The following is a 12,452-nucleotide window of genomic DNA, read 5'->3' as shown; positions in this document are numbered from 1 at the left end:
CCCCCCCCCCCCCCCCCAAAAAAAAAAAACCCCGGCTCTGTCACAGACGGGAGCCGGCTCCCATTGTTCATTTAAAAGAGCCGGCTCTTTGAACCGGCTCGTTCGCGACCGACACATCACTATTTGGTGGAGAGAAGGAGACCTGAAGCGCTTTCACGTATTGATTGACATCTGTGAGCTCCCACTCCTAACAAGGGCAAGGCTCACTTAAAAACTTGCACTACTGCCAGGCTGTTCAATGAGCTGGGGTCACAGAGGCTGTTGAGGACACCTCTACACAATAAGATAAGCTTTGGAGCACATGTCAAGGTGCTACTGAATTGTCCCTCACAATATTTTTACAGATCTCAAACAATATTAGTAGTGTGATCAGTAAGACTTATGCAGAGCTGCCTGGTTTGTATATTTCCTGCAAAAAGTGATCTATTATGATGAGAGTGGAAGAGCAAGATATGACTGACCTGATGTTCAGGCAACCTGCTATACTGTGCATTGTCAGCTCGCTGCAGTGCTGGTAGTATTAGTAGCAGCGTCGAATGGTGATGAATAAATGGTGGTTTGAAGCAGTTAGTAATACTTTTTATATTTCAAACACTGACGAATTCAAAGAAGAATAGACAAGAAGAAAGACTGAAGAATCAACTGATATTTATTGTAGACACATTGTAACGCCATCCTCACTCATCCGCATTTACATAGGAGATCAGGGGTTGAGTTGTCTTTGTATGGGTTATTGAAGATTTCATTTCTTCATTGCATTTCACACATTTGGAGAATCCATGACAAGGAGAACTGAAGCTGTTTGTGGTGGAACAACACCTTACTAATATAACCGGGTCATATGTACAGGAACTTCTTGTTAATATAATTACACAAAATCTATGTATGTATTTCACTTGTGTAGGAGTTGGAGCCAGCAATGTTATTTACATGGTGTCTCTGCTTCATTATTTGATTCCAGAATAAATGGAGTTCAACTCCTCATTCCTAACCAACACACTAGCACATTTTATGTTGGACACTTCGGTTGCTCCCAAGATTTGAAACTGCACATAGTTCTTGGCTGAGGTTCAAAAATAATACATATATATATATATATATGTATATATGTATGTATATAAACATACAGTATGCAGTGAGCTGGGAGGGCATTTAGGGATTTGAGGGTGTAACGGGTGCTAAATGTAACTGGTTTCTCTTTTGGATCATTGACACATTTACACACCTCTTTTTGAGTTTTTTGTCTGCTGCTAAAGCCATATAGTTGTTCTAAACCTACTGAGTTTCCAGCAGTGAATCTGGCGACTGTCGTGTGTGTGTGTCGTGAAGGGGCACTGGTGACAGCTGAGTACACGTTGACTAAAATGACCTGCACAACTCCCCCCTCTTCCTGCCTCGTCACCCCCCTTCTTTCCCCGCATAATGACGCATTGTCAACAGGCCAGTCTGAGGCCAAGTGAACAACAGGGGCCTGCAGGGACACTGGGACCAGTCTGAGAGCACCCAGGGGATGAAGCAGAAAAGAATAACAACAGGGTTAGAAGAGCTGAAGGTTGTAGAGTCTTCAGGAGCGTACAGCAGAAACACATCAGTAAGTTCTCTGTTATGATTGCATGTCATTTTATATCATGATGTTATTCAGGCAGATCATGTTTCATTTAAGTGCTGAGAGCACTTCAGATGCAGTGACAGTAATGATCTTTTGCTGTGATGTTTAACACATTGTTCCTGGATGAAAACGAGAGACTTCAGGTTAATTCTGCTTCATTTGCCTCAGCTGCAGTGGCTGGTTTAATCACTCCTGGAATTCTTAATTTGTTCTGTGTGCAGACAGCTTACAGTTCAGTGTGAGCAGTTTAACATTAATAAAGGTTCTATTTTCACACAGATTATAATTTCATGACAAAGTAGAACTGTGTATTGCATGCTCTAGTTCGGTGGTATAACTTACATTTCTATGTAAAACAGTTTACTTTATGTGCAGTTCTGATCTGAAGGGTTAGTGTCCTGATAGCTACCATCCAGATATACTGCAGCTGTTATTAGAATATTATTATATTAGAGACCTGACCCAGAAGGCTGACCCTCACACAGTCTTGTCAGCTTTCAAAGCAAACATTTTTTTGGCATTCTGACCAAACAGCCAACAATGCTCCCCTGGCACTAATCAGGGAATGGGTTCAGACAAGGAACAGGACTGCTATTCAAACTCTTAAACAATCTTATGAGGTAAACCGACATGACAAATGGCTCAGATAACTAATAAATTATAATATTGTCATCGCTAACAAAATGAGGTCAGCCTCTGGAGACAATGAAGAATGAATCCACCTTTGCCCTTCAGCTGACAGTCCTCCAGTATATTTTAACCAGACTGATGAAATTTTCATCAAATATGTTCTTCTCAGTCATATACATACTTCTGGGATCAGTTTGACTTGGTCCGTCCACTAATAACAGTCCAGTCCAGATATCGCCAGATATTTTATTCTTTCATCAGATTCAGATCTTTTTTTCAGTTTCAAAAATAATCGAGGCGATTTGTTGTTGAGGAAACAATCTCACCACAAGGTCTATTTAGTAACTGTTCTGGAGCTTTTAATCATATCACATGATCTTGATCAGTAGATGTAGTTTGCTTGAACATCTACAATTCCATGATAACTGGGTAAAGCTGCTAAGGAAGGTCATGTGACATGGTCGAAAGCTCCAGAAAAGTGATGAGAAGACTGGTTCCACTAGTGAACCGACTCATGAATGATTCCTTCCATTCTTCTGCTCCAGACATTAGATTTTTGTTTTGTCCATCTGCTCTGTTGTAGCCATATTACTCTACACTCCATCGAGATGAATATTTGATTAATTGTAAAAATAACATAGATTTATAATAGAGAACATAATAGATATAAAAGGTAGTCAGTTAAAGTCAGTCAAAATCCAGTTAAAAAAGTTGTGTTTTTAGCTGAAAGAAAATACAGAAGAAGCAGCAGATTGTGAACGAAAATTAATTCCAAAGTTTACACTTTCAAACTGTGAGAGGAGCTTTTTCTGCTGCCCTAAGTGAGCACCCCCTGTAGGTACGGGTTTAGCAGGTCAGAGATATATCTTGAAGCTAATTCATGTCACGCTTTGAAAAAATAATAATAGCATTTTTAACTGTATCTGGAAGCAATGGGAAGCCATTGATGAGATGCTAAAATAAATAATGTGCTCTCTTGTTCCAGTTAAATAATCCTAGTCTGACTCACCAGATGTAGGCTGTTGGGATAAGTCTGCTGTTAACTGACTATTTCAGTTGACTATTTTGATGTTCCATATTTCATTTATTCAACTGTGCAATTAATATGTCTGTCATTGGTGGCAATTTATGAATCATTTATTTATACATTCATTTATTTTGTTGACTTAGTCGTGAAGTGTAAATATAGTCTGGTAAATATAATACTGGTAAAATACCAAGAACATACCAAGAACACAGTGTTCTCTGTGGTTGTTATGGTCCTGTTTGCGACACAGTAACAACATATTGACCCTGGTAAAGGACACTCTCTTTTTTCCTCTCTTGATGTCAGCAGTTAGTCTCCATGTTTGAGCTGAGGATGTCTCTGCAGTCTCTGATGGTGGCTCTTGCCTTTGTCCTGGTCTTCCTGGGCCCCTGCCCTGGCATGGCAGCCCCTCCAGGTGAGCCAGATGATGGAGCTTTTGACCTTGAGAACTACGACCTGAACAGTGAGGTGGAGTGGGAAAACCTGGACGTCAACATTTATGGAGACAGTTATGATTATGATGACCTGGATCAAGAGGTGAGGGGGAGGAATGGATGGAACACTATTATAATATTCTGTAATATTACAAGTTGTAAGGAAAACAATTTTTTTCACTTTCATTTCTCCTCTGACTATCCTGCTGCCAAATGAGAGAAGAGAGAAGCTGATCAAAATGTTAATACGGTCATCTGAGTCGCCTTCAATTATAAAAGCTTTATGCAGCACTTTTACGCAGTGACTCTTGTCCTTTTTTGACCTAGGTTTGTATGTATGTATGTACAGGTTACACTACCTTATTGTTGGAAGTTGTTGGGGCTATATACAGCCTGAGGAAGATCTGCAGACACTATTCAGAGCTAAAAAAAAAAAAGGTACCTCCGCCCCCTCTGCATGTTTTGAAAAATTATTTTATCTATATATTTATTTATAGTTAATATTCTCCTAAAGAGACACTTGAACATCAATCAAAGATAATGCAGTTAAAGAGCAACTTAACAGCCCATTTTAGCTTGAAACCGGTCCCTTCACAAATTCAAAAGATGCATTTGGACCCTGACACACAACATCCCCCCTGCTAGCTTAGTTTTAGCTTAAAGAGGTTTCAGTAGATACTGCAGACTCTATAACTACTACTGTCAGTAGCATGCTCTCGAGTACTCGAAATAGTATGCGAGAATAATATTGCATGTGCAATGAAACCTTCACAAGTAAAAGAGTAATTTATCAAAACACCTGTTCCACAAGCATACATTTTCAGAAAGGCAATGTTTTAACCGTTATGTCCCCAGTCTTCCATCTACTATGATTAACACAACCACAGTGCACTTGTTGGGCTAACGGCAAATTGTTGAAGCTGCTGAAAGAAGAATGTTGGCTAATTTGCTTTTAAATCTTGTAAAGATGCAAATACAATATTATTTAGTATTTATTTAGTATCCAAGTATCATCAGGTCTCTATCAGAGTAGACGTGATTTTAAGTTGTTGCAGTCAGAACTACCATTATTATGGGACACATGAAAACCAACTTGTTCTTTGTTGGTGTAGTTTTTTTTATTTTTTATTTTCTTAGCCATGCTAATTGCATGGCTCTATTGATGACAGTATCGGTCCATGGGCTGGTCTGACGGTCAGTCGGTATGTCGGTCCACCACGAATTTTGTACATTTACATTTCTTTTACATTTCTGGTGTCCAGTGGATGAAGCCTAATGACTTTGGTGATCCCCTGACTTTTCCTCTATCGCCACCAAGAGGTTCAAATTTGTGGTTGATGTGAAATATCTCAACAACTATTGGATTGCCACGAAATTTGGTACACACATCCATTTCACCCTCTGGATGAATTTTACTAACTTTGATCCCCAGACTGTTCATCTAGCGCTAGGGCTGCACGATTATGGCCAAAATGATGATCACGATTATTTATCACAATTATTCATAGATTTTAGAGACAAAATATTTTTATTGCACTTTCACATTTAAATTAACAGAGCACTGCTTTCACTTCCATATTGTGCTACAATCCTGCTAATGCACAAATCTTTGCGTCAAAATAAGAAAGGTCCTTAGATAAATAGAATTGTACCGAAACTATTTACGGTTAAACAAGTTAGTTGTGTTGCTGGGCGGTGCAGACACAAGTCTCACACACTCTTTGCATATGATTTGTTCTTGCTTAACATCACTTGCCCTAAATCCGAAATACTTCCAAACAACAGATGATGATCCGTTTCGAGGGACTAGCTCTTCGCTTTCTACTTGACTTGGAAAAGTTTGCAACTCTCAAATAAACGCTATTAAAAAGGGTCCAGAAAAAAGGGAGGGAGGACCAAAACTGACGTAGTGTACATTTGGAAAATTTGTGTAACCCCTTTCTTTTTTAAAATGCACATTTTTCAAAAGCTGTTTGTCTCTATTTTTAAATGCAGCCCTTATTTTATTTGAAATGAAAAGATGAAAGAACATTTATTATTACAGTCTGCTCATGGTTGCCCTCTTTGCCCATTTAGTGGCCTTCTTAGCATTGTGGAATTTGGTCTTGAGAGGGCTGAAGCTCAACCCAAGGGAGAAATCCTCACTCAGATTTTAGGGGGGACCAAACTGAACGAGTGAGTAAGTAAATGAGGGAGGGAGGCCTGGGGGTGAGGATAATGCATCTGGTTGTGTATGTATCATTACCATAAGAGCTGGAGTTTATAACCTCCTGTTTTTTTGTAATGTATTAAAGTATTTTCCCATACCCATTGTATTTTTAATACAATTGAGTCCATCAAGTGTAAATCAAAAGCCATTAAAAGGCATTTAAAAACTGTTTCAGCACCAAAAAATAATTTACTATAATAGCAACAAGAAAACATTTTTCACCTTGAATGTGTCAATAAAATGTTCAATATGACTCTCAAATGAAAATAATCGTGTATCAGGAAACTATGTTTTTCCAAAACCCTTTAAAATGCAATGTGCACATGATTCTGTGGTTATTTTTCCACTACAGTTATCCATTCTTGGGTAATAACCTGTTTTCCAGCATGCACGCTCCTACAATGGAAACTATGTAAAAAATGCAGCATTAAACATCAAGACACACATTCATCAGTTCAACTCGTAGCACCCGTGATGACACGGCATTCGGTCAGGAGTAACCTGTAACCACACCCAACAGTGATATCACAGTGTACTGTCACACCCTGGAGTACACTTCTGCATAACTGTAGCAAGGGGAGAACTTAAGTTAAACTTAAGCTTTAAATGAGCAAGACTACTAACTTCACAGAGCTGTCAAGTCACTAAGAATATAATAAGTAATAATAAGTATGAATTTACTGTACAGCCTTCCCACATATAAGACCTGTGTCCACAGCCAGCTGGAAGCACTGCTTCATCTAACACTTTTTTTTGCCTGTGTAATATGAATGGGATGCAGGTATTTGTATGATGGTTAAACCATATGTTAAAAAAACCAAAAAAACGAATGAAATGAAAACATCTGTTTTGATCTGTCACTCTCTTCCTGGCTGCCCTGTGGGGACAGATTGAGGTGGGCACCATAGCACCAGACACACCCCCACCAGCCAACCAGCCCACAGCTGAACGCTACGAGGAGGAGGTGACCCTGCCCACTCTGCCTCCAGCTCCCGTCACCCTGGACTTCAAGGGACCAGGTCTCTTTGGCCCTGAGACTGGCCTGGGTGGGTTAAAGCATCAATTGCTTGTATATCTTCTGTCAAAAAGTTTTTTTTATTAAAAATCCACCCTCTGTGTGTGTGCAGGTATGCCTACCTGCCTACTGTGTGTGTGTATTGGTGGGAGTGTGTACTGTGATGATATGGGCCTGGACCAGATCCCACCCCTGCCCAAAGACACCACCCATTTTTATGGCCGCTACAACAAGATCCGACATGTCAAGAACACAGACTTTATCAACCTCAGTGAGGAATCACTTTGGGCACAGCTACCATACTCTACCAACTACTAACTCTCAGACAAATATCATAGCTGGTATGATTTGTGTGTTGTTGTTTGTTGCAGATAAGCTCCAGTCCATCGATCTAACAGCGAACCAGATCTCAGGGATGGATGAGGATGTTTTTCGCTCTCTGCCGCAGCTCCAGGAGTTACTGTTAGCTGATAACAACCTGCAGGTGATGCCTGAGCTGCCAATCACCATGAAACACATTGATCTACGCAACAACAGACTGATCAGTCGTGGGGTGCATTCTGAGGGATTTAAGGTAAATATCTTGCATATATGCTGAAAATATAAAAAAGCCAGTCAGTGAGAAAATCACTCTTATTTTACACATGAAGATCAGTTTATTTGTCACAAGCAGTAACAAGTTCAGCAACGTGCACTGTGGCTCTACAGGAGCTTTGTCAGGTCTGAGAAAATAACTGGTGGTTGGTTTGACAAAAGCTTCTTAACACAAAGTTGACTTACTGGAAGTTTTCCAGAACTTTCAACCACATTCGGCCTTCATTGTCAGAGGAAGGTTGCTCAGTCGTCAAGGAGATGGTTCAGTAGAGATCACAGGCCCAAGTATGGAATTTCATTCACAACATATCCGATTGCCTGTTATCACATGACTGGAATCCCATACTTTCAATTTCCAATAGTGGACCCGGAATTTTTAACTGCATCAGAGACTTCTAAGTTATAACAGAAAGCCTGATTACACACGTTCAAAGATGCTATTGATTTGCATAATGAGAAGCAAATAATACACAGCATCTCTTAACTCTACATTCATTTAAAAGCAAGTTCTTACATCTAAATAAATTAGCAAAATAATCTCTTTGAGCTCACAAAGTCCAGTAACAGCAGTTACTAAAGTTACATCTATATCTGAGTAGTCCGAAGGTTTGGGAAAAGCAAGGGAGGCAGGAAACAATCTGTTATCCTGAAGACAGGAACTGGCTGTCCTACTTATACATCTCGGAATCTGTGGAGCGTTAGAACATGAAATCCAGACATTATCCGTGGATGTTACAGCAGTTTTCCAGCAGCTGTTTTCTGACCTTCACAGGCCTGTTGCCATGTTGCTATATAAAACAATGATTACATGATGGAAAACATGGAACATTTCAATATCTTACTCAGTAAATTCAATAAATAGGGTGTAGGGCTCCCTTTTGTGGATATTTTCATGTATTATTGCGTTATATGATATATATATATATATATATATTTATTTATTTTTTTTCTTTTTCCTCCATGCAGGATATGAGCCAGCTGGAATTCCTTTATCTGTCCAACAACAATCTTGATTATATTCCTACACCACTACCACTGAGACTGAGGGTGTTACACCTGCAGGTAAACGCACATCCATAATAATGATTTATATAACAATTTTCAAAACAAGTTACAAAGCACTTAACAAACAGTTAAAAAAGACAATAAGCTAAGTTAATGAAATATTATGATAAAATACAACGAAATATAATGAAACAGACAGTAAAATCAATAAAAATGATCATTAAAATTTTATAATCTATTCTTAGAAAGACTGGGAGCCAATGAAGTAAATTTCTCTCTCCTGCTGGACCTGGCAATGAGTCTGGCTTAAGTTTATTGAGGTTTTGTTGTGTGAGGCAAGAGATGAGTGCATTGCAGCAATGTAACCGGGATGAAATTAATGCATTAAGGAGCAGTGCAGAAGTTCTCCAACCAACTGTCCAAACTAAAAAGTGGCTGAACCATTCACATCCTTTTTCATGGTTGGAATTGTACCGCAGAGTACACATATTTTACCCAGACTTTCTATGGTTTCAGTGAGTGTTGTCAAGTCTTGTTGCATTTTTATTATTTTTAGTCTAATGTCATTGGTGCCCACATGAATAATCACTCTGTGTGCAGATGAATGGCGGTCAAGGATGGAAGGAATGAATAGTAATAAGTCCTTAATTTTGTCCTCGGAAAAGCAATAAACCCCCTCGGTAATTCCACAAACCTGATGAATATTCATCCATGTCATGCATCTTCTTTTTTCTTGCATCCTAAGGGAAATTTAGTTTGCAACCAGGTAACCAGATTAGTCCCACACAAATAAAAAATGACAGTATAAACAGCATCGGTCACTGCAACACTGTAAAACATATTCACAGACATATAGACAATATATAGATATTGAAAAAATGAATATCCCAGCTGACCCAACTTACCCAGACCCAGCCTGAGAGTTTGCCCAAGTCCAGCAGATTGGGAGTCCAAGAGGCCATTGGCTACAGACTCAAAGGATGATTCAGTCCTTAACTCAAACTCTCAGATTAAAGGAACATGTATTACAGCTATGGGTCTTAACTGGTAACTAGTACACAATTACACATTTCTGGGGAAGTTTATTGACAGCAAGCTGGGAACTGTTTTGGACTTAATTTTAAATTTGTTTCTAAGAAAGAAAGCTCTTGTGCCTCCATGGTGTCTCTGTTTTGTCTAATTGTTTGTTTTTGTCATTAACCAGCATTATTATTTATTTTTGCTTTATTGTTAGTGGGTCACACCTCATCTTTCACAAATAGATCACAGCACCAACACACAAATCAAAACCTCCATTCCAAATTTCAATCCAAAAACAAACAAACAAACAAAAAGAAGGCTGTGGCATCTGTCTTTTACACATAAAGAAGTCAACATACATCTTTCTAGGTAACAATAACAGAAAGATTTTGATAGATCAGGGAATGACTTAAATGTTGGAGGTCCTTCCATGACAACAAAATTAATTTCTTTGCAAAGTAATTAATCATAATTAGCATCCTGCATTTTCTGTTATCTAGAAAACTATACAAACATGGATTAATATTAATCTCTGTATCTAATATCGATTGACTTGACTGTTCACATTGCCTAAAAAGGTACATAGGTGTTCCTTCGGTGCATAGATGTTCCTTCTTCGCTTTTGCATCTAGGACAGTTTCTAGGTCTTATATTAGATTAGATCTTAGACCACTGTAGTGTGATGACTTTTATTAATACATGTTAAATGAGCCTCTTTGATTCTGTTGCATATACATGACCATGTATCTTCATCTAAAGCCATGCTGAGGTCATTTTCCCATTTTTAAGAAAGAGGCCAAAGGTGAAGTACAACAATCAGACACAATACCATCGAATCTCTGGTTTTGCCTTTGATTGAGGTGGCAGTCATCACTTTACTGTTTCCCAACCTGGGGGTCCTGACCCCCATCAGTGGTCGCCAAAGCTAACAATTTTAATTTATATAAATAAAATATAATATACATGCATTTAACTAATTTCTGTGAAGAAGACAACTAAATTTAAGGGTTATTTTAGAAGTTTATGTCTTTATTTATTTATTATAAAGCTAGGCTGCTTGGACTTTTAAAACATATGTATGATAGTGAAATTAAAAGAAAATCACAAAAACAGAAGGCAAAATATCATCTGGTACATTGTAATATCCACAGGAAATAGTCAGAATTTTATACAAATTGCTAGTTTCACACAAACTTCCTGCAGGTATTAATTCACTACTTATGTTAATTGTACAGTTATTTGTTCTGTGCTGTTATTGTTTATTATGCAATGAATACAATGAAATACACAAGATATTTCAAAAGAACTGGAGGCTATTTTTCCACTTTTTATGTGGTTGGGGTGTGGTGGGAGTCGTCAGTGTATATACAATGGTAAAAAATAGGGGTCCCTTAAGAAAAAGGTTGGGAACCACTGCTCTAAGTCAGTTAACTCAAACCATCCATTTTATGGTGACAATTAAAACCTCTAACCCACTTTGGTTCTGTCTTTCAGGTGTGAAAAAAGGCCCTAAGTCTAGAGTTCCCTAACCTGAACCTGAGTGTTTTAGTAGCCTATTGAGATGTGGGACGCAGGTGTCACCTATCATTTGAGTTTATATATAATTTATCAATTTTGTTTGCACCACAAAAGCACTTTTGTGGTGCAAACAAAATTGATAAATTAAACTCCAATTAAGCTCAAAATAATTGCCACACAATGAACCTGGATCCCTTGGGCCCTATGAAGTAGCCCTGGGTCAGTTCCCCGCTTTACCCTGTTGGTAATTTAGGTAGTGATTATATTTACTTTCCCCAAAAAATCTGAATTATATAAACGTATTTTTTAGGCAAGATATAAGAGTTAAACTTCGTAGAATGAACACTACCCCCCTCAAATATTGAATGGTAACATTTTCAGGGTTAAAACATCAACTGTAACTTTCTTGTACCCCAATCAGAATAACAACATCCAGTCTCTGCATGATGACACCTTCTGTAACCGCCATGATCGCAACTTCATCCGCCGTAACCTGGAGGACATCCGTCTGGATGGCAACCCCCTGAACATCAACCTGTTTGCCCAGGCTTACATCTGCCTGCCACGCATGCCTGTAGGGAGTCATTGATGGCTGCCAGGCACCATAGTCCAGGCTCCAATATGTAGAAATAATGCAAGAATAGAAAGTGTTTAATGTGAATATTTGTGTGAATCATATGGGGTTTTAGGGCTATTTAAAACACCCTAAGTAATGTCTAAATATTCAATGCCAATTTTTATGCCAAAAAAACAGTGAAGTTGGATATGGCTAATGTGTTTAGCTAACAGTTGCCTATTAACACATCCAGCAGACACAGCAACATTAGCATTAGAAAAATAGAAAGAGAAAAAAAAGCCTCTCTCTGAGGTGGAGACATTATCGACTTACTGCTCTGCAGAGAGGCTTAACACAATGGAGCCCTTTGGCCCAGATGAGGAACTGAATTTGTCACGTTTCCCTAATTTGTTGCACTTGATGCGGTACTTGTACTTTCTATAACCTCGTCTTTGTAATTTTAAGATATATCTGTGTTGTTCTGATGTGATGATAGTATATGGGCTGTGGCAACTCATTATCCAATAGATTTGAAATCCTGTTCAACCAATTATCCAATGACAATTGGACACCTTTGTCTGTTTGCACGATTAAAGGCTGCAAATCAATCAGTGTGCTCCGGTCTCTGTTTTTCCTTTGGAAGTTTGCTGTCCTCGAACTGAGAAGCTCTTGATTCAGCTGCATGCTGCTCGGAGAAGCGTGGAGAAGCAGCATTAATTTGGAGTCATGTTTGTGTCCACTTGATGAACAAATTAGCTGCTCCTCTTTGTTCACTAGCCAGCGTTGCCACTGCAGAGAAGCTTCATGAGAGTGAGAGTTTGTTGGCTGGAAAACC

The 12,452-nt window shown here is 38.7% G+C and overlaps 1 protein-coding gene across 1 annotated transcript; it reads left to right on the top strand.

Annotated features, from left to right (window-relative positions):
• Positions 1 to 1,510: 1,510 nt before the first annotated feature.
• optc (opticin) lies at positions 1,511 to 11,650 on the top strand. The gene is made up of 7 exons (XM_070903342.1): positions 1,511 to 1,591; positions 3,573 to 3,804; positions 6,791 to 6,955; positions 7,037 to 7,195; positions 7,296 to 7,498; positions 8,485 to 8,580; positions 11,483 to 11,650. The coding sequence occupies exons 1-7, from the start codon at positions 1,511 to 1,513 to the stop codon at positions 11,648 to 11,650; spliced, it is 1,104 nt and encodes a 367-aa protein (XP_070759443.1).
• The last annotated feature ends 802 nt before the right edge of the window (positions 11,651 to 12,452 follow it).

This window comes from Enoplosus armatus, chromosome 3 (assembly GCF_043641665.1).
Source record: "Enoplosus armatus isolate fEnoArm2 chromosome 3, fEnoArm2.hap1, whole genome shotgun sequence".
Taxonomy (NCBI): domain Eukaryota; kingdom Metazoa; phylum Chordata; class Actinopteri; order Centrarchiformes; family Enoplosidae; genus Enoplosus; species Enoplosus armatus.
This window is presented reverse-complemented; position numbering and strand designations above follow the sequence as displayed.